General features: G+C 45.6%; 1 protein-coding gene and 1 non-coding gene across 4 annotated transcripts in view; both read right to left on the bottom strand.

Moving 5' to 3' along the window:
• DNAH14 (dynein axonemal heavy chain 14) overlaps window positions 1-22,523 on the bottom strand; it is a 225,456-nt gene that overhangs the window by 16,220 nt on the left and 186,713 nt on the right. For 2 of the 3 annotated variants that reach the window (XM_066595168.1, XM_066595169.1), the window contains exons 66-78: window positions 19,292-19,507; window positions 18,732-18,962; window positions 18,537-18,658; window positions 13,701-13,945; window positions 12,942-13,357; window positions 10,839-11,034; window positions 9,295-9,516; window positions 9,116-9,222; window positions 7,356-7,512; window positions 6,818-7,028; window positions 6,634-6,736; window positions 6,256-6,483; window positions 4,212-4,409 (exon numbers count right to left, since the gene is read on the bottom strand). In XM_066595168.1, the coding sequence (XP_066451265.1) occupies window positions 4,212-4,409; window positions 6,256-6,483; window positions 6,634-6,736; window positions 6,818-7,028; window positions 7,356-7,512; window positions 9,116-9,222; window positions 9,295-9,516; window positions 10,839-11,034; window positions 12,942-13,357; window positions 13,701-13,945; window positions 18,537-18,658; window positions 18,732-18,962; window positions 19,292-19,507 (2,652 nt within the window). The remainder of the gene's footprint in view (window positions 1-4,211; window positions 4,410-6,255; window positions 6,484-6,633; window positions 6,737-6,817; window positions 7,029-7,355; window positions 7,513-9,115; window positions 9,223-9,294; window positions 9,517-10,838; window positions 11,035-12,941; window positions 13,358-13,700; window positions 13,946-18,536; window positions 18,659-18,731; window positions 18,963-19,291; window positions 19,508-22,523) is intronic. The other variant, XM_066595170.1, reaches the window with a different exon arrangement.
• On the bottom strand, window positions 876-947 carry TRNAA-UGC (transfer RNA alanine (anticodon UGC)). The gene has a single exon. It is a non-coding gene; the product is annotated as a tRNA-Ala (tRNA).

The following is a 22,523-nucleotide window of genomic DNA, read 5'->3' as shown; positions in this document are numbered from 1 at the left end:
GAGAGGAGGTGAGCTGTGATCATCATCGTAGACTTCTATGGTGGAGTGTTGTAGACACTTTGTAACATGCAGAGATGGGACGACATGAGCTGTTACCATGACCTATAGATTTCGGAGAGAGAGTGTTATGGGCATGTTCTGTGATCTGTGCAGAGAGGGGGAGGAGGTGATCTATGATATCAACTATTGTGAATGCATCCTGTGTTGCCTGTATACAGGTGTCTCCTCTCGGTGTAATCCTGCCTGCGATGTCGGCTGAGAAGTTTTCTCTACAGAACAGGAAGGTTCAGACTATTTATTAGGCTGAGGACTCATTCACACGGGCAAAGGCGGATTTAGTCCGTGAAATCCTTTTATTCTTTTTAGTGTGTGTAAAAAGAAATGCAAGAAGGCTTAAATAATGTCACTATTTTTTACCCTCCTGTGTCCTGCCAACATGTGTATAAACGACATGATCTCATAGACTTTAATAGCCAATTTTGGGCCATGAATATAAACAAAAATAGGACATGCAAATGAAAAAAAAACAAGGCGAATCAAAGGAGTTTGTGCCTAAAAAATAGGCTCATAATGCAAACCAAAAATACGCGGCTGTGAGTGCGCCCCCAGCAGTCAGTGGGAGAGGCGAAGGTTTTAGGATTATTTTCTAAATATAGATTGTGACAACAAAAAGTAGGGAAAAAAAATCTTCAAAAATTCTTTAAAAAAATGTTTTTAACGTAAAAACTTGGTTTGTATTAGAAGATACAGAGCTTATTAAGCTTAGAACATAATAACTGAGGATTCATTCATTTTCTTGTATTTTCCTCAAGAATTTCTTTGCATTCAACAATCGAATATAATGTAGACAACAAAAAACTAAATATGAAAAGAAGTGGAGATGCCGGGGATTGAACCCGGGGCCTCATACATGCAAAGCATGCGCTCTACCACTGAGCTACATCCCCTACTGATACAGGCTAGGATCAGATTAGAAGGGATCTGTGCTGCACTGGCGGCCGCAGCCGTCACCCTCTGCCTGATATTCCGTAATCACATCTTTTTACTATTTCCTTACAGTTAACCCTTTGAGCGCCCATAGAATTGTTTTACTTTTTGCTCTGAAGAGGCCGGAACTTATTTCTTTTTTCTAACGCTGTAATTGCTGAAGGTTCTTATATATCAATGATTATTACGGATTCTTTGTGCCAAAGCTTTTACCTTGCAGTTTGTTACCCTAAATGATAGATACTAGAGATGAGCGAGCACCCAAATGCTCGGGTCCGCGTTATTCGAGTCGAGCTTTTCATAAAATTCGAGAGCTCTACTCGAGTAACGAACCCCATTGACTACCATGGGAGACTCGAGCATTTTTGTATGTGGGACGCCGGGTCCCGAGCTTTTTATTTATATATAAATTTTTTTTCTCCCTCCCCGTCTCTCGCTCTCCCCGTCTCTCGCTCTCCCCGTCTCTCTCGCTCTCCGTCTCTCTCCGTCTCTCTCGCTCTCCGTCTCTCTCCCTCCGTCTCTCTCCCTCCCTCCGTCTCTCTCCCTCCGTCTCTCTCTCTCTCTCCGTCTCTCTCTCTCTCCATCTCTCTCTCTCCATCTCTCTCTCTCCATCTCTCTCTCTCCATCTCCATCTCTCCATCTCTCTCTCTCCATCTCCATCTCTCTCTCTCCATCTCTCTCTCTCCATCTCTCTCTCCATCTCTCTCTCCATCTCTCTCTCTCCATTTCTCTCTCTCTCCATCTCTCTCTCTCTCCATCTCTCTCTCTCTCCATCTCTCTCTCTCTCTCCATCTCTCTCTCTCTCTCCATCTCTCTCTCTCCATCTCTCTCTCTCCATCTCTCTCTCTCCATCTCCCTCTCTCCATCTCCCTCTCTCCATCTCCCTCTCTCCATCTCCCTCTCTCCATCTCCCTCTCTCCATCTCCCTCTCTCCATCTCCCTCTCTCCATCTCCCTCTCTCCATCTCCCTCTCTCCATCTCTCTCTCTCCATCTCTCTCTCTCCATCTCTCTCTCTCTCTCCATCTCTCTCTCTCCATCTCTCTCTCTCCATCTCTCTCTCTCTCCATCTCTCTCTCTCCATCTCTCTCTCTCCATCTCTCTCTCTCCATCTCCCTCTCTCCATCTCCCTCTCTCCATCTCCCTCTCTCCATCTCCCTCTCTCCATCTCCCTCTCTCCATCTCCCTCTCTCCATCTCCCTCTCTCCATCTCCCTCTCTCCATCTCTCTCTCTCCATCTCTCTCTCTCTCTCTCTCTCCATCTCTCTCTCTCCATCTCTCTCTCTCCATCTCTCTCTCTCCATCTCCCTCTCTCCATCTCCCTCTCTCCATCTCCCTCTCTCCATCTCCCTCTCTCCATCTCCCTCTCTCCATCTCCCTCTCTCCATCTCCCTCTCTCCATCTCCCTCTCTCCATCTCTCTCTCTCCATCTCTCTCTCTCCATCTCTCTCTCTCTCTCTCTCCATCTCTCTCTCTCCATCTCTCTCTCTCTCTCTCTCCATCTCTCTCTCTCCATCTCTCTCTCTCCATTTCTCTCTCTCCATCTCCCTCTCTCCATCTCCCTCTCTCCATTTAATCTTTCTGTTGCTCTCGTTGCTCGCGAGACGCCCTGTAGTTACTATTGGTACCATTTTGGAGAACATACCACGTTTTGATTGCTTTTTATTTGTATTTTTTCCTGACCCCATTCACTGTGCGGCATAAATAATGCGTCAGGCCTCCTGCCCACGGGCGGATACTTGCTGCGGAATCTGCGGCAGACGTCTGCACCACGGATCCGCAGCAAATACCGCCCATAGCATGCTACGGGAAATCGATTCTTCCTGCACACTTGCACAAAGCAATTGCGGTTTGCACGAGCGGAGGAAAATAAACACAGCGTATTTCACTTTTGCGCGGAATCGGCGCAGGCGGCTTCTATTGAAGTCAATGAAAGCAATCTGATTCGCAGCCCTTCTGCAGTGACATTGTGGAAAGGTAGCGGATTCTGCGTCATCGCCAGGCAATGACGCAGGAAAAATCTGTGCTGTCTGTGTTCAACAACTCGCCGTGCGGACCATCCGCAGAAGGGATAAAAACAAAAGCAACCAGCTACGTGCGGACGCCGCTGCTCTAAGGGCCGGATTCCGCTGCGGGATTCCACCCGTCTCTGCAGCGTGGAGGAGGCCCTACTTTGTTACCGCTGCATCCGAAGTTGTCCAATCTATCAAATAAGTTTGGGCTTTTTAATTTTGTCTGGAGGTTTTTTATTATAAATATGTGAATGGGGGGGGGGGGGGGGGGGGGCTGTTATTATCCTTTATACTAATAAAAAAAGACTTTATTTTACATTTATTTTTAGAGGACTTTGACAGCAGCATTTATAGAGTTAACAGCCACAATCACGTCACCGCTGATATCGGCTGTTACGGGCGGGTGTCAGCTGTCACAGACAGCAGGTACCCGCTGGGTACGGAGCAGAATCAACTCCCGATCCTGCTGCATACAAACCCCGATGCCACGTGACATACATGTATGCCCAAAATCATCAAGGGATTAAATGTCACATGCAGTCCACAGATAAGAGTGGCGAAGTTTTTCGAATCTCATAAGTCATACCTCCCAACTTTACAGAAGATCAAAAAGGGACAATGATGTCGTGAGCAGCGGGTCACATTGTTTTCCGATTTCCTGATCGCTCCTGCTTTGAGGTTCACACAACAAAGCAGAGGGAACAGAACTCCAGACTTTGGGGATACTGCCGCCCCTGTCAACTCTATGGGGGAGACGTGGCCAGAAATGGGAGTCACAACAGGGGAGCCACCGGAGACCCACAGTAAACCACCCAAGACAGCGGACAGTGCTTGAAAACCAGGACTGTCCCACCGGATCCGGAACGGTTGGGGGATATGCATAACATCAGGCGATCATCATCCAAATGATGCAGAATGACGGAAGAGGAAAAAGCTGCAGGGAATGGCCCAAACTAAAATCTTAAGATTCTTGTATGGCAAAGAGGACTGTAGCGTGTGCAGGACACGTATGCCCTAAGTAATAGTACTTGTGGGACTCCACCAGCAGAATAGTGAGTGCAGCTCTGGAGTACAGACACACTGGATGTTGGGGTGGGAACTTACATTACAGGGAGATCTTTGGTGACATTATAAGAGGCCGTTGATCACACAGTTTTTTATTACCTAAAAATAGGACACTGTGCCTTTAAGAAAGTCTCTGAAGTGCTCCTCACCTGGTCAACAGTGAAGGTGCAGTCATCCTGCAGCAGGTCAGGGGTGTAGAACTTGTCCAAGATGCTTAGCAGACAGCGGCGGTCCCAGAAGTCAGTCACCCGGCCACCATACACCACCTCGCCGGTTAGATAATGTAGAGCTGTCCACGGGATCTCTCTGGGATTATCTGTCAGCATCTCCAACATCTGTACAGAGACCTGAACACACCATGCATATGAGAGTTAAATGGGGACCTGAAAATGTCTTCATACATAAAACATGATGCGTGATAATCTGTCCACTAGGTGGCACTGTTCCTGGGGTATATACAATATTAGCTAGCTAAAACCACAAACTCACCAGGTGGTACAAAATGCAATAATCCACTGGGCAGCTGGATACATGCGACCAAAGCGTGTCCACCCAGCGCTCCACCAATTCCCCAGTGAAGGGAGGTAGCAGAGTCATCTACACGGATCCCGTTACCAAAACCGTGTAGCTTGCAAGGCAGAGCGTAGTGATATGTAAGCCTCGGTGGCAAGTGCCATTAGGAACCGTATCCACATCCTCAGGACGCAGATAGGTTGATGTGATGCCGATGCCTAAGACACTTCGGACCCACCAGTGATCGACCTGTTGATCATGATCAATTGATTGCTGACCCCTGGCTTAAACTGAAGCCCTGCTTTCTGGAGCGGCGGTGTGTATATGCACAAGATCAGCAGGCAGTCGTATAGAGAGATAGCTTCCATTACAGCAAGGAGCGAGTAATTATAAGCTACCAGTAAGAAGAAGATTATCAGGTTTGTGTCTTACAAAGATGGAAATAAGCAGTGATCAGACGGGGTTAGAGCTGAGATGGGAGATCTGCTATCACATACACTGATGTGCCAAAAGTCTTGGGACAGGAACTTATATCGTGTCGGACCCCCTCCAGCCCAGCAAAGTGCAGCAACTCAACGTGACATTGATTCCACAAGTGGATGTAAGACATCTGTAGGGATCTTAACCCTTCTGGTTAGCCCCCACAGCTCTGTGGTGCTTGTAGGTGAAGGATTTCGGGTACAAATGGAGCTTTCCACCACATCCCATAAATGCTCCATTGGGCTCATGTCAGATGAATGGTGCGGTCTGCACATTCGTAGGAACTTTCCAGAATACTCCTCCAACCAATTCTGATGGCACGGTTTATTATCCTGCTGCACTGGTCAATGATGTGTTCAGGTGGGCCGGTGGACCCATGCAATGAGAAAACACAGCACACTAGCATGCGGCGACCACCAGCCGGCACAGGGCCTTGATGACAATTGGGGTCCATGGCTTCATGGGGTCTCCACCACACCAACTTAACCATCAGCTTGAAATAACAGACCCAGTGACGCATCGGCCCACTCCACACGTTGCCAGTCCTCTAAGGTTCAGTTAGGAACCTCACAAGTGGCGCTGTGTCCGGTGCCACGATAACAGAAGTGCTCTGATGGGTCTTCTGCTCCCAAATCCCATGGAAGGTAAAGAACATTGTGCTGACTGGTGGGATACACGGGTCGGGTCTCCTACACTGAATGTGGATGTGATTTCTACTAGTTGCTTATGTGTTCACACGGACAATTATTGCCAGACACCGCCATTCGCGATCTTTAAGCACCCGTGGTGACCGCTGCCTTGTCCGCTGACGGTGGTAATGCCTCCTATGATGTATTCCCCGGACACACGTGACACCGTGGATCGAGGAAAGTTAAATGCCCGCACAACTTCAGAAATGGAACATCTGATCGGTTTGGAGCCCACTATTGTTCCTTGTTCCAAATTAATAATTCCCGTCGGCTTGCCATGAGCACGCTGGCTGTTCAACCTCACGAGATAAGACCTCCCACCGTCTACAGATCTGGGCTGTCCCCTTTTGTAGCACTACTTAAGAATCATTTTACATACCGCTATCCCAGGACTTTTGGCACATCAGTGTATAAGTCTTCAGGCACTTTAAACATAATACAGATCAACATATAAAGTCAACCTGTCAGGATTATCTACTCCAGGCCATTTCTATTTTGGCGCCGGACGAACCTCCAAGTCCGAAAGGCTGAACTCATAAGGGATGTTCCACCCCAGAGCGCCGTACTTCCTTCTCTCATTGATCACGGCATTAAACAGGCACAGACTGAACAGGAGCCTCTTCCAGGCTGGTCGGCCATTGTCCTTCTCAAAGACCTTCTCTGTGATCAGCCCGCTGCCACTGCTGTCAAACGTCTGCAGCAATCTCCCTTTCAGTCCCATAGGGGGCTCCACTGCCATCTACCAGGGAAGAGAGAAAACCATTAGAAAATCTGAGCGTTCACTTTTTTTTTTTTTTACCCCAGAGCACATGGCGATCGTACAATACCATCCAATCATTTAGGGGCTTCTAGTAATAAATGTGATTGGCCACCATTTTCGAGTTCCCACCTTAAAACCCTTCTGTAGAATAGAAACTGGCAAGGATTCGTCTGACTTGGAGCTTAACCACAGCCTGAACTGGGGGTCCGTGGACTCGGCCTGCTGCTTGAATCTGAAATATACCCACACAGAAATAGTTAGGGTGCAATTACTTTACATTTGGCGCAAGGTTACCAGTGCTGCCCGCTTTTACCCATCTACGATTTCTCTGAGCCTGGGCATAAAGGACGCAGCAAGGTGGCAGTTCTGTAGGAAGACCCAGTGTCCTTTCAGTCTTCGGGCCTTGTTAATAAGCTCTTCTGCCTTCACCCCCTGACCACGACCCAGGGAGATCATGTCTAGGTGTAGGGTGCTGCCGTGGGTCTCCAGCGCTAGCCGCTCCAGCTGGCCGGTGGGGTCGCTACCTATTTGTAAGACGTAGAAGAGAAGGTGTTACAGAACCCTAGAGGGGTCCGCGGCCCCAGTGGGTTCAAATCATCAAACACTATCCACAGCAGGAGATCCACAATTTGTAATAAATTGTTGAGACAATGTGAAAAAGTGGGATGGTTGAAGGAGAGCAGGGGTGGGACAAGGGGTGGGTCATAATCACACTCTAATAGAGCAGACCTGCAGTGTAAAGCAAGGGGGAGCAGGAAGTGGGTGGATTTCAGACTAATAGAGACTCTAAAGATAAGTAATGTAGTTCATACAAACTAGCTGTAGCGACACAAACCAGTGACTTGACTCACCTGAAGAGAGGATAAATATGAGGGGGGAGGAGGGACTGGACTCATCCAGCGCCTGTTTCAAATTTAACGGGCGGCTTTGGATGTATTCTGCCCCCATCTTCTCAGTTATAAACCCCCGGACACCGCTGATCAAACATTCAGGACGCAGGACTTTTATCTGAAGAAGTAAAATATTGAGAGTGGACAATGTAGTCACAGCGCCCCCAAGTGAAGAGTACCTAGACTATGAAAACACCTGGAGACAGGGGCGCGAATGGAGTTGGGTAGGTGGGGCTACTGCCAAAGTAAGGGCTGTATACCAAGTAGTGGCACACCAAGTTTTTCCACATGAACCGTCCCGTTTCGGCCCCACGCCCTAATCATTTATTCCATCATGAGTTCATACGGCCTATCTGTACATATAAATAATACCGCCCTAAGGCGGGTAAAAACACTCCTCACCGACTGCAGAGACAAAACATAAATGAAGGGGTTGTCTAGAAGTAGAAAAACATGGCTGGAAGTGGTTGAGTCCATCACGGACCCTTCATACGCGATGGAATATTCCGCCCCTGAATTCTGCGCTGCCACCTGTGGGTTGCGATGCGGTATTGCGGCAGGATTTTGCCATTTTTAATTGTGAAGCAAAATTCACGTTCGTGGTGCCAATTTTGGGTCTTCGTATTCCGCAGGAGGGCGTCGCTGTTGAGGAATATTCCGTCCGGTGTGAAAGGTCCAATGATGGGGTTTTTTCCATGCGTAAATGAGAAATGTCTATTGGCATCTGCCCGCCCATACAAGATACATTTAACCCCTGAGAGTCAGAATAAAATTGGGAAATCTTCCCTAAATTGTCCCTTTTGTATTACAGAATTCTCCTGTACGTTTATTTACCGCAGAGCACACTGACTGACACCTGACAGCTGTAAATTCAGTATTCCTGATCCCACTTTAGACGGCTGAAGCTCTGATTCTACAAGGGCTACTGACATGCCAAGACTCTTCATTGTAAAATGACACCAAATTCATGTTGATAGCTCTGACAGAACCGGAGCTTAAAGGGGTTGTCTCACTTCTAGCTGTTTTCACATAGCTCTGTACACTGCTCAGTGGCCCAGGTTGGTACTGCAGGCCGAGTCCCTTCCAATTCAACAGGATTCAGCCTGCAGTACCAACCTGGACCACTATGTAATGTATGGAGCGGTCTGAAAACAGCTAGAAGGACAATCCCTTTAAGTATTACGAGCTCTGTCTGTCCAAAATTGGAACATCCTTTCCTTGCAGAATAAACAGAGCTCGTCCTAAACTGTTAGGGGGGTTAAATATACCCATGTTTCTGAAAGGCTCCACTGCCCCAGTCTTTTGCCTGGTCATAGGATGCTGCCTGTTGGCAATTTTTGGACTTGTGCTGACTTTCCACATGCTTCCAGTTGCTCAAGCAAAAAATGACATCATCAGTATCATCAGTGACATCACCAACAGTAGAGTGCTGGATGTAACAGCAGAGTGTTGGGGGTTTCTAGCACTGGACAAGGAGTCAGCAATACGAATTCTAGGAGTTGTAGTCTACTTCCATGGCCGGACATGCGGTGGCGGTAGAATTGGAATCCTCATGGCGGTAATAAAGATACATCAAGGTATTTGTGGGGGATTTACTCCATGACATGTGATCGCACCCTTAAAGTGAACGGGGCTGAGCTGCAATACCGCACACAATGTAACGGAGGCTACAGGTTTATCGTCCGGATTGTAGGAACGTATGTAAATTATATCACATTTACCAACAGAAGTTTCTGGAATGACGTTAGTGCCTCCCAATGAAATAAGGCAGCAGGTTCTGAGGTCTCCTGGTCAGCAGCCCCTCCTGGATCTACGCGGTGCTCTACGTCTACAGAATATGGAATAATACATGTAATAACCAGCCTTTAGAAGAAGGGGATCTAATATCCATCCTTATTACCTTCCTGTGATAAGGGGTCCGGGGGTCCCGTGTAAGGTTTGCTGAGATACTCGTACAACTCTCCGGCTTCTCTAAATTCTCTCCATTGCTGGCCGCCAGAAGACAAGGAATCACACAGAGCTGAGAAAGACTCCATGTGTCGGCTCATGTACTGACACTGCTGCCACGTGGTGCCCGAGAGCCACTCCGGAGCGCCACGTCCCAGAAGCTCATCCGTGGCACCTGCCAAAACATGAACAAAACATTCGCATCCCAAGCAACATAAGAAGCAGCGCTTATATGTGTAGACATTGATGTGGATGGAGATATGGATTCACATATGTTCCTATGGCAAGGATTGACCAAACCAAAGCATGGTGCAGGAAGTGTTGTCATAAGGGCCTACAGTAGTCAACCTATGGGTCGTCTATGAAGTGCGAGACAACCTGGGTCTTCCGGAGACCTTCTTCGCAGCGATTGTCTTTGTTGGCTGAGGAAAGGCTACATGGAAAAGGGATATTTAAAGCAGACGATTCTTATGTCTTCATTAAAGTGGTATTCCCGTCTCAGCTAGTCTTGGCAATGATGGGAACACTCCTATGTACGAGGTGACCGGGAGTAAGGAATCAGCCGACTGCGCTGTGCTACGACATTTACTTAAAGTGACCCTACAGATTTGGGAGAAAATTCCGTTCTTCTGGCTCTGTGTCCTCCCTTGTTCTGTTCTGAGACACAGATGTCAGTCCATCGGTGCCCCAGCAACACAGTTGCTTAGTTCTGCTACTCTATTTATGCTATGAGCCTGGTTCTGGTATTGTATCTACGTATTGAGGTTAGTATTGTTGTATTTGTTATGAGCTTGGTTCTACTGCTGTATTTATGCTATGAGCTTGGTCCTGGTTCTGTATTTATGTTATCAGTTTGGTTCTGGTGGTGTATTTATGTTATAAGCCTGGTCCTGGTATTGTATCTATATACTGAGGTTGGTTTTTGCTGTACTCATGTTATGAGCTTGGTTCTACTGCTGTATTTATGCTATGAGCTTGGTCCTGGTTCTGTATTTATGTTATCAGTTTGGTTCTGGTGGTGTATTTATGTTATAAGCCTGGTCCTGGTATTGTATCTATATACTGAGGTTGGTTTTTGCTGTACTCATGTTATGAGCTTGGTTCTGGTGCTGTATTTTTCGATGGTTCTATGTAATGTATCATATAATTTACTGAAAAACTCAGATCGGGACATTTAAATGCTGCTGTCAGAATTGATGGCGGCATTTAAAGGGTTAAGAACCGCAATCAGTGCGATTGCTGTTTAGAGTTATTGCAGGCAGGTATCAGCTTTAAGAAACAGCCAGCATCTGCATTGTATGGAGCCAGATCGACCCCTGATCGCTCTTCATACGAAACCCTAACCTTCATGACGTAAATGTACATCGCGGAGCATTAGAACTACAACTACCAGCATGTCCTGGCAGCAGGGCATAATGGTAGATGTACTTTCACCTCTGGGGAGCGGCAGCTTGGAGCCCCCTCCTGTACGTTCACATGTTGAGCCCGTGACGTTACCATCGTTTTCTGCTGAGATTCTCTTCTTCATGATGTTGCTCAACAGCAGCGAATGCAGAAAGAATTCCCATTCCGACTCCGGTAGACGTCCCGGCGGCGCCGAATCTTCCTGTTCGCTGCTGCTTTTCATAATGTTTACAGTCAGCAGGAAAGTGAAGCAGAGCCTGTGGTCCGTGAGGAGCGCTGGGGAGACGATCTGGAGGGAAGCAGAGAATCCCAGAAGGTTAACAAGTACAGAATAGGAGACCCCGTTCCTGTAAGGCTGGGTTCTCACACGGCGGATTCCCGCCAGAAATCCCGCAGTTTGGCCGCAGCGAAAAACCACGAGATTTCCGCCGGGAAAGCGCTACTTCATAACCTGTGGCACTTAGCTGCAGGTTTTGGAGCAGCTTGGTTGCACGCTTTTCAGTTGCGGCTGGCGCTCCCCTAGAGGCCATAAAGGAAAAAAAAAATTGACATGCTGCGGCCGGGGAACCCACACCGCAGCGCCGGCTTTGCCGGAACGGATTGGCAATCCCGTGTGGACGAGATTTTTCACAAATCTCGTCTACATGACCTGCAAACCTAGGGATTAGCGGCCGCAGGCAAATTAGTCGCAGCAAAATTCCGGATGGAACTTCCGCGGCAAATCCCTCCTGTGTGACCCCAGCCTTAGGGGTTAGAATGTATCAGCTGTAGTCCTATTACTATTAACCCCTTCTGCTGTGCCCCGTTTTTTTATCTTTCATGAGGGCTTGTTTTTTGAGGGACGAGTTGTATTTTTCAGTGGTGATATTTAATGTACTGGAAAACGTAAAAAAATTCTAAGTAGGGAGGGGAAAAAAAGCAACTGCACTATTTTTGGGGTTTTTCTCTTTTTATGACATTCACAGTGCGGTAAGAATGGCCCATTATTCTTATTCCGGGGGTCGTACAATTATGGGGATATCAGATTTATATCTTTTTTTATGTAGTACTAATAAAAAAAATAAAATACTTTAAAATAATCGCTTGCCATCTCCATCTTTGACCCCCATAACTTTATTTTACCGTCGAGGGCACTGTGTGACGGCTCGTTTTTTTTGCTGGATGGCCAGTAATTTTTATTAGTACTATTTTGGGGCGCTTATGGCTTTTTGATTGCTTTTCCTTGCAGACAGGGTGACCAAAAAAAATATATAAAAAAAATAATCACAGTTATGGCATTGCATTTTTTTTTCTGACATCATTCGCTGTACGATATTAATAATGTGATACTTTAATTAACTGAACTTTTATAAGAACAGGGATGCAATTTTTTTGAGGAGGGGGGCGGGCGGTCGTTTGGGACATCTCATTTTCAATCGGGCCATTAAATAATACTGAGGATTGATATCAGCATTTAAAAGGTTAACAGCCGCAAAAGGTGTTGCAGGCGCATTTCAGCTGTCGGAGACAGCCGACACCTGCCATGTATGGAGCGGGCTCAGCTGCTGGGTCTCCATACAATGACAATGGGTTAATAGGTTAGTGAAAAGTTTTCCATTTTTCTAATCTGTTTTTACTTTCTGCCTGTACATTTTTTATTCTATTCCCTGTACATGACTATGAGGGCGGCCGTCTTGTGGGAACTGCAGATAACAGCACTTTACAGCAGCCTCATGGGCCATTCACAGAATGAACAGGACCATGAACAGGTGAGCACCCATGGACTTCTATGAAAGTGTTGTGGACATGCTCTGTGACCTGTGCAGGAATGGGGAGGAGGTGAGCTGTGAGTATCAGCTATAGACCTCTCTGGGAATGTGTTGTGGGCATTCTCTGTGACCTGTGCAGGGAGGGGGAGGAGGTGAGCTGTGTCATCACCTATTGAGAATGGTGGATCCTGTGTTATCTATATATAGGTGTCGCCTCTCAGTGTAATCCTGCCTGTGATGATAATGAGATGACAGCTCAGACTCAGAAGTTTTTTCTACAGAACAGGAAGTGTCAGACTATTACTAGGCCTAGTGGTCAGTGTGAGAACTGCAGGGTTTTGGGATTTCTTGTTAATTTAATCTTGAATTTTCTTTCAGTCCGATACCCATCACCTGCCAGATTATAGTGCAGTTACTGTATTCATGTAACCATATATGTCTTTGATACCTTGTATACATTTCTGGTAAGATTGCAGCAGATATTGTCCAGGTGTCTCCGGATGTCTTCACTTCGGCCGCTCTCTTCCTCCTCCGGTCTGTCTTTTCTCTGTCTGCTGAGTGGCCGGATTGTTCCAGAAGTCAAAGCTACTGGAGATTGGGGAGATGGTGACACTTTCATGGCTTCTACAAAAACCTGATGGAACCATTGTAGAGAGAACTGATACATGTAGTTCAGGTGAATCAGATCGGCCACTACGAAGTACAGAACGGCCCCTCGTCGGGCCACGGGCAGGTAGATGTCACGAGCTGCTTCAATGCTCGCCTCCGTCTTCCCTGAATCTCTCATTCTCTTGACGACATCCTTGGCTGTGACTTTGGATTTTTGCAGGGTGTTTATAAGATCTTCATCGTCAAGTAAATGTCCTAAATGTTAATGGTGACAAATTATCTTGTGATCAGACTAGTCATACCTGCTCAGAGTAATGGAAAGGGGTCCCCAGTTTGGGGGAGAGTTTTTACAAAGAGCCAGGAGGATTTAGCATGTCCACGCATTACAAGGACAGCCCATTGATTTCAATGGGAAATGTGCAATACTTCATTTGTCCTGTTGGAGTGCTGTAGACAAAATACACACTTGCTGCCAGGTTACCCCACAGATGACAGCTGAATGCTGGTGGTCCTAGCAGTAGGATACTTTGATCAGCTTTTCACTTGGATCCTTCAAGAGAAATTGTACAAAATAGACAACTCCTTTAAGAAAAATTACCTTCATTCTTTTGCAGTAAAGTGAGTGACTGCTCCTCCAGGCCTCGCAGCGTACTCAGATCTGCCGTTATACTCTCCAGTATTTGGGATCTCTGTGCCTCCAGATGAGGCTGTTCATGGGTGACTACACTGCTCAGCAGCTGGTCCTGAAGCCCTTTAAACGTCACGGTGAAGTTTATCAATGTGACTGCGATGCAAACCGCTGGCAGGAAATGTGGATTTGGGTTCTGGGTCGACATGTACAGCCTGAAAAAAAGAGATTATTATATGCTGTTAATGGGCATAACTATCATGGTAACACGAATAGGAGCTGCCATAGGGCCCAAGAAGTAAAGAGACCCATTTCTTCTCAGATATAAGGTACAATTAGTGATGACTATAAAATGGGGCATCTAAAACTGAATGCAGCCCCATACAGGATTCCTTTTTTGTGCCATTAGTTTTTATATTATTCATGTTCTGTCACATTAATTCCTTATCCCTGTACTGTGACATCACTGTGTATATTATCCCTGTACTGTGACATCACTGTGTATATTATCCCTGTACTGTGACATCACTGTGTGTATTATCTCTGTACTGTGACATCACTGTGCGTACTATCCCTGTACTGTGACATCACTGAGCGCATTATCCCTGTACTGTGACATCACTGAGCGCATTATCCCTGTACTGTGACATCACTGAGTGCATTATCCCTGTATTGTGACATCACTGTGCGTACTATCCCTGTACTGTGACGTCACTGAGTGGATTATTCCTGCAATGTGACATCACTATGTATATTATCCCTGTACTGTGACATCACTGAGTGGATTATTCCTGCAATGTGACATCACTGTGTATATTATCCCTGTACTGTGACATCACTGAGCGCATTATCCCTGTACTGTGACATCACTGTGTATATTATCTCTGTACTGTGACATCACTGTGCGTACTATCCCTGTACTGTGACATCACTGAGCGCATTATCCCTGTACTGTGACATCACTGAGCGCATTATCCCTGTACTGTGACATCACTGAGTGCATTATCCCTGTATTGTGACATCACTGTGCGTACTATCCCTGTACTGTGACGTCACTGAGTGGATTATTCCTGCAATGTGACATCACTATGTATATTATCCCTGTACTGTGACATCACTGAGTGGATTATTCCTGCAATGTGACATCACTGTGTATATTATCCCTGTACTGTGACATCACTGAGCGCATTATCCCTGTACTATGACATCACTGAGTGGATTATCCCTGCAATGTGACATCACTGTGTATATTATCCCTGTACTGTGACATTACTATGTATATTATCCCTGTACTGTGACATCCCTGTGTTTATTATCCCTGTACTGTGACATCACTGTGTATATTATCCTTGTACTGTGACATCCCTGTACTTTCTCCGTTTTTTATCCTTTGTCTACAGTTTCATCTTGGTGGAGCAGTTAATACAGCACATATGGGATAATGTGGGATTTATGAAGATTAGAAACCACAGATATAATATAAAAACATTTTTTGACTCTAGGTAATTATATGGACATTATATAGACATGACCGTTTGGTTGTCTTCTTTCCAACCTTTCAAAAAATTTTTGGGACATAGAGATAGTCATTGTGATTTGATTATAATCCCTAGTCTAGGCTGCATGACATGCACATAGTTTATTGGGACAAACTTTAATATTGTGCGTGTATTTACTATATCTGGTCCACCTTGATTGTAACTTACTTGTCTTCATGTATTATACATCTATTAGATGGGGTGATTAACTTTATTCATATTTATATGAATTTATGTTTGGATATATGAATAGTATCACGACAAAATTAGGGGATATGTAAATTTCTCCGTTCCGGTTATAATAATGAAGGTTTGTTGATTATGCAATATGCAGTCCGTTGTGCTCTTTAGTGCAGCGGCTTATTATGTTGCCGATACATGAAGAGCTAAGGAGACTTTTCTACAACACGGCGCATGCGCTGGGACAACATACAGCTCTTCTGCGTTCCAACGGGGCTGAGTATCGGCTCTCGCGAGGACGGAGATGCCGCGCATGCGCAGACACGAAGACGGCACTGCAAGATTCGCACACGCGCAGTTGCACGAACCGGGTCAGCAATGAGATGATGTCACTCATTATGCGCCCGGCACCAGCCAGGACGTGGAGAACGGGGCAATCAGCGATTTATGAGGTATACCTGTGTATAACATGTTTTTATTGGTTTGCTCATCTCACATTCCCTATATATAGTGTGCACTTCAATGAGTATGTATTAGCTTGAGGAAGGTCCATTTGACCAAAACGTTGCTACTCTTTTTTTCTGTAATGGGGTAAATAAACATTTTTGTATCTTTCTACATTCCTGTCTGCTGCCGGTTACTACTACTTATATTTGGATTGCATCTGTGGAGCTCGTCTGGTTTGGGCTCCTTTACTGGCGTTTGCATCTATATTGCCTGACTCTATAATAGGACTAGTGCAGTGCTGCTGGGAATTCATCTCTGATTTTGTGACATCCCTGTACTGTGACATCACTGTATATATTATCTCTGAACTGTGACATCACTGTATATTATCCCTGTAGTGTGACATCACTGTATATATTATCTCTGAACTGTGACATTACTGTATATTATCCCTGTACTGTGACATCACTGCGTATATTAGCTCTATACTGTGACATCACTGTGTATATTATGCCTGTACTGTGACATCACTGTGTATATTATCTCTGTACTGTGACATCACTGCGTATATTAGCCCTGTACTGTGACATCACTATGTATATTATCTATGTACTGTGACATCCCTGTACTGTGACATCCCTGTATATATTATCTCTGAACTGTGACATCACTGTATATTATCCCTGTACTGTGACATCACTGCGTATATTAGCCCCGTACTGTGACAGCACTATGTATATTATCTCTGTACTGTGACATCACTGTGTATATTATCTCTGTACTGTGACATCACTGCGTATATTAGCCCTGTACTGTGACATCACTATGTATATTATCTCTGTACTGTGACATCACTGTATATTATCCCTGTACTGTGACATCACTGCGTATATTAGCCCTGTACTGTGACATCACTATGTATATTATCTCTGTACTGTGACATCACTGCGTATATTAGCCCTGTACTGTGACATCACTATGTATATTATCTCTGTACTGTGACATCACTGCGTATATTAGCCCTGTACTGTGACATCACTATGTATATTATCTCTGAACTGTGACATCACTGTATATTATCCCTGTACTGTGACATCACTGCGTATATTAGCCCCGTACTGTGACATCACTATGTATATTATCTCTGTACTGTGACATCACTGTGTATATTATCTCTGTACTGTGACATCACTGCGTATATTAGCCCTGTACTGTGACATCACTGTATATATTATCTCTGAACTGTGACATCACTGTATATTATCCCTGTACTGTGACATCACTATGTATATTATCTCTGTACTGTGACATCACTGCGTATATTAGCCCTGTACTGTGACATCACTATGTATATTATCTCTGTACTGTGACATCCCTATGTATATTATCTCTGTACTGTGACATCACTATGTGGATTATTTTTATGCATTTGGGAGACTAAGATTATCGGTAAACTTTTTGGGACACCATTCCAAGTTTTGCTATAGCGTCCCATGGTTACTTGTTACTCTCCTGATGCTAGTTATGAGCTGCCCCTAATTGTCTAATATATTGTTATCCCTATGATAATGTGTAAACCACCGACATGTCTGCATATAATAATGTGTATTGGCTCATACAGAGATGACTGGCGCTACAGGGGCACCGTGTGTCTCCACATCAGAAGTGGCTGCTACACATCACTCCTGCTGCGCCGACTTCTGACACAGGAAGGGGAAATTGCATGTGACAACTGAGAGGAGAGTGAAGAAGAAGAAGTGTCAGTTTTGTGCATTCAAGTGAGAGAAAAGGACATTATAAAGCGAATGTGAGGATGGTGGCTGCTGTTCCTGGGTACATTCTGGCTGGCACTGGGGGCACAATGCTGCTGGTACTGTATGGAGGACATGGAGAAGGACAGAGTAGGACTGGCACTGTATGGGAGGCACGCTGGGTGGGTGGGATACATTAACATGGTTGTGTCAGAATTCTTGCATATGACACTAGGGGGGAGATTTATTAAAGGGGGTTTCAAGTACTAAACTATTGATAACCTGTCCTCAGCATGGGTCATCAATAGTTGATTGGTGGGGTTCCATCACTCGGAACTTCAGTCCATACCCGTCACAGCGCCATACATTGTATAGTGGCTGTACCTGGTATCGTAGCTCCGTCCCATTCACTTGGCATGAAGTTCAGCTTACTTTTCAATAAGAGGTTCTGCAGTAGATGAGGTATACCGTATCACTAATATGAATTATTAAGGATTCTAAGATACCCATACACCTTCAGTAGCTGTCGGCCAACTGCTCGTGCTGACGGCTGTTTCTCCCGACTCCCCCATACACGTGGCACTTTGCTCGGCTGAGGGTTTACGTGTTTTACACGAGAGCAGAGAAAGCTGCAGGTTATTTCCAGGGTGAATTAAAGGATTGGGTGCTGAAATTCAATAATCCCAATTCTTCTGCCCAAAAATAGGTGTCTTGTAAAGCTAGGAACCTGTTCAATAGGGTTCGCCTGGACTTGGCGGATGGGCCCACATGCTTTGATCTAAATGTGTGCTAAGAACGTGCATCTTTATGTGGTTAGTATACACAGTTGGGCACTTTTATTCAGATATTAGTGTGTATCAGCGCTGAGGCATGTGTTTCTGTTACTTTACCTGAAGTTCCTGTTATACTCAATTTCAGCATCCCCTAAACATATGACGTCCTGTCCTCCCCGACAGTGAATTTCCTTTCCTAGAACAGGCTTGAGACTGGGGTCCACATCTTCAGGAACATCCTGTAAGAACAGCGTGATGTGAGCATACAGCATATCTACCACAGCAGCCACTATTACCACAGTCAGGAGGTACCTGTATGAGGATGGGCTCCCCAAGGCGTATGGCAGTTTCCAGGGTCTTCATGTAACCGGGATCAGAAGCCAGGACTTGCCGTAATTTCCTGCCTTCCATCTGGCATATCCACTTATATGCCTGACCATGAGGATCAATGAGGAGAGGCCAACGCTGGCCATTCTTAACTAATATGGCATTCTCAATGGAATAGGGATCGGGGGGTAACCCTTCACTGTGCCAATGTCTCACCTGTTGGCAAAAAATCCCAAAACAAGGTTTACCCCTGATTTTAGTACAACCTGAGTTGTTCCATTTCTCCCTTCTAACCAACTCTGCAGTACCATGTCAAAGGAAGAAGCAGCTGCAGATTCTCTCTCCGTCTATTAGACGGGAGCAGTGATTGGCTGAGTACAAGCATCAGACCAAGATCCCGCCCACACAGCAGGCCTGGAGAGAGAGAATATGCATTTTCATAATACCTAATGCCAAAATCAGAGGCATAACCTGAAGCTCCTGAGCCCCACCTACCATGGGCTTTCTATAGGTATGCCCCCCGATAAAGCATTATAAACCAATACCTCACTCTCGGCTGCCATGGCTTGGATGAATGAGTAATCTTCTGACACTGGGATCTGATATGTTTTACAGAGCTCCAACCACTGCCCCATCAGCTGTGCCCGATACTCGGATGTAAACACCCCACAATACACGATAAATGCAGCAGAAACCAGGACGTCTCCGATGATTCCCTTCAGCCGCAGCTCCAGCCGCTCTACGGACTCTTTCCATCGTACCTGTGTGGTATGAGAATGTATAATAAGTCAAATATTCAGTAACAAAATATAAATCAAGAGCCACGGGGGCCCCTGGAGAAAGGTGGTCTAGTCCTCACTTTAATGGATGGTGAGAACTTGTGGAGGGTTGTGGTCTCCACAAGTATCAAAATGTTAGCACGTTAGTAGTGCGGTAATGTCAAGTAGCTCCTGAAAGGGTCAGTATTTTTATCTTTGTTATGGTGCTCTGTCCTCTATATACTATAATCCACAATCATTGCATTAGGAACACCTACTCAATAACGGGTTGGTCCACCTTTTTGGGTGATCACTACTTTGAGATGTGGTGAACCTCCTCCATATTCCACTCAGTCCAAGCCCGCTGTAGCAGCTTTATCAGTTGGTGACATTTTGTAGATAAGGGGGAGCAGATTTTACACCTCTTTCCAGCATATCCTAAAAATATTCAATGGGGTGACAATCCGGGAGGTTTGGGAGCCAAGGCAGTGTGCATTCACTGTTATGTTCGTCTGACAACTCGTTAGTGACCCGGGCATGATGACACGGAACGCTGTCCTGTTGAAAAATGGTACTGTGGTCGGGGAAGACTTCTTGAAAATAAGGCTGCAGTTGGTCAGCTAACAGGTCTCTGTAGCGTTCCTCATTCAAGGATTGTGATATGATGACCAACAATCCTAGGCCAAGCCAGGAAAATGGTTCCCAGAGCATGACACCACCGACACCACCACCACCGGCCTGATGAACCCCAACAGTGCACCTATGGGATATGGCTTCATGCAGTATACAGCAGATGCGGACTCGGCCACCCATATGCTTCAGCAGGTAACGAGTCCAGACGACCTTCTGTCGTGTCCGAGGTTCATTGACATCTTTCCTTGGTCCATGTGAGGTGTTGCTGGTGATGTCACGGGCTGGTCAGTGATACCCTTGTCAGTCTTTAGCTGTTGAACCCCAGTTGACACAAGGTCATAGAATCATAGAATGGTAGAGTTAGAAGGGACCTCCAGGGTCATCGGGTCCGACCCCCTGCTCAGTGCAGGATTCACTAAATCCTCCCAGACAGATATTTGTCCAGCCTTTGTTTGAAGATGTCTATTTTTTTTTAAGCGGGTTGCTTATTTGCAATGTTTTTAAGCTGTCTGTGCACCTTCACGTGTTTTTGAATAAACATGAACTAGCTTTTTTCACCAGCACACGTTGAGCAGACCCTCTATTTTTCACTTGTCTTATTTAATGTTGGGCTGAAGGAGTGCCAGCCAGATGGGAGCTCCGTTTGCTGTGGATACATGTTAATCAGAAGTCCAGCTGGAGCTGGTGAGTTGCTTTCTTGTTTTTTTTACACCTCCCGTGGTAACCTGTTCCACTCATTGATCCCCCTCACTGTCTAATATATAATCTGTGTCTCCTCCCTTTCAGTGTCATCCCATTGCTTCTAGTCTTTCTTTATGCAGATATTTGTAGACAGCTATTAACCCTTTCCAATACAATTTGGATTCAGAGTTTCCTAAAAGGCTTTCCTTTTTGCTGTTATACAACGGTGCCATCTGCTGGCTAAAGCCAGTGTGTGCGCGCCAGAGAGGCTCCGACAGCGGCGTGGCTGGCAATAGATGGTAAGAATACCTTGTCGGACATCTTCTGACATTGGACCTGTACAAGCTTTAATCAGAATGTAGGAAGACGTTAGACAGTGAATTGGAAAGGGTTAAGTCTCTTCTGAGCCACCTTATTTGCGAGTTAAACATTCCCAGATCCTTTAACTGTTCCTCATAGGACATGATTTGCAGACCACTCACCATCTTGGTAACTCTTCTCTGAACTTCCTCCAGTTTGTCTATGTCTTGTTTAAAGTGGGGTGCCCAGAACTGGACACAATATTCCAGATGAGGTCTGACTAAGGAAGAGTAGAGGGGGATAATGACCTCACGTGATCTAGACTCTAAGCTTCTCTTAATACATCCCAGAATTGTGTTTGCCTTTTTGGCTGCTGCATCACATTGTTGACTCATGTTCAGTCTATGATCTATTAGTATACCCAAGTCTATTTCACATGTGCTGCTTAGCCTAATTCCTCCCATTCTGCATGTGCTTTTTTCATTTTTCTTGATCATATGTAGGACTTTGCATTTCTCTGTTCAAGCTTTTCTAGATCTTTTCTTACTGTACCTCTTTCTCCTCTGCTCTGTTCTTTGTGGGTAGAGTCATTTCTTGCTGTACCTTTTTCTCCTTTCGCTCAGGAACCAGTACCCTGCGTGAGAACGTTGTACTGGTTCCCGAGCAGTATGGGTGCTGGCTGACTCCTCCTTCTTCTATGGGTAACATGGTCCCATTCCTCGGCTTCTGCAGGTACACTGGACATTTCTTTTCCTTCAACATTTTGAAGACTTTCTTCTACTCTGTCAAGGAAATCTTCACCTTCCTTAATAAGTTTCAATGTAGCTATTCTCTCCTGAAGACTCTGCACCTTTTCCTCCAGTAGAGACATGAGCTTGCATTTCTGGACGGTGAAGTTTGGCTTTTCCTCTGGTCGGTCTGTAAATATGTAACATACACTGCAGCTCACCAAATGGCTCCTCTCCATTTCCATGTTGTCAAATGATGTCCACTTCCAAACTTCTAAAAGTCAAGAATTGTAGTGAAGATGCTGCTAAGTGTACAACTTCGGGCAGTCTGATGATGTGCTCCAAGCAGCTAGACCCGGCTAATCCCGACAATCTTCCCGCTTACAGCGATTCTTTGCTCTTCCCAGAATGCACTGGGAATATGTAAATGAACTTCCTGCAGCTTCAATCTCTGGTCTGCCATATACGCCATATCATTGTGGAAATTTGTCTACATTCCCTGCTGTTATACTGCTGGGTCATCTGGTCCTTGTAGCATGTTGTTACTGAGATACCAGACATACCACCTAAGGCTCGCCTCCAGGATCATATGTGACTTCTGTGTGATCTTCCGTCAGATGTCTGTCCATGGTTCAACCAGTCTTGGTAAACTCTTGATACCGTGGTGCAGGAACAGC

This window comes from Eleutherodactylus coqui, chromosome 3 (genome assembly GCF_035609145.1).
Source record: "Eleutherodactylus coqui strain aEleCoq1 chromosome 3, aEleCoq1.hap1, whole genome shotgun sequence".
Taxonomy (NCBI): domain Eukaryota; kingdom Metazoa; phylum Chordata; class Amphibia; order Anura; family Eleutherodactylidae; genus Eleutherodactylus; species Eleutherodactylus coqui.
The sequence above is the reverse complement of the archived record's forward strand: the minus strand, read 5'-3'. Positions and strand labels throughout refer to the sequence as shown.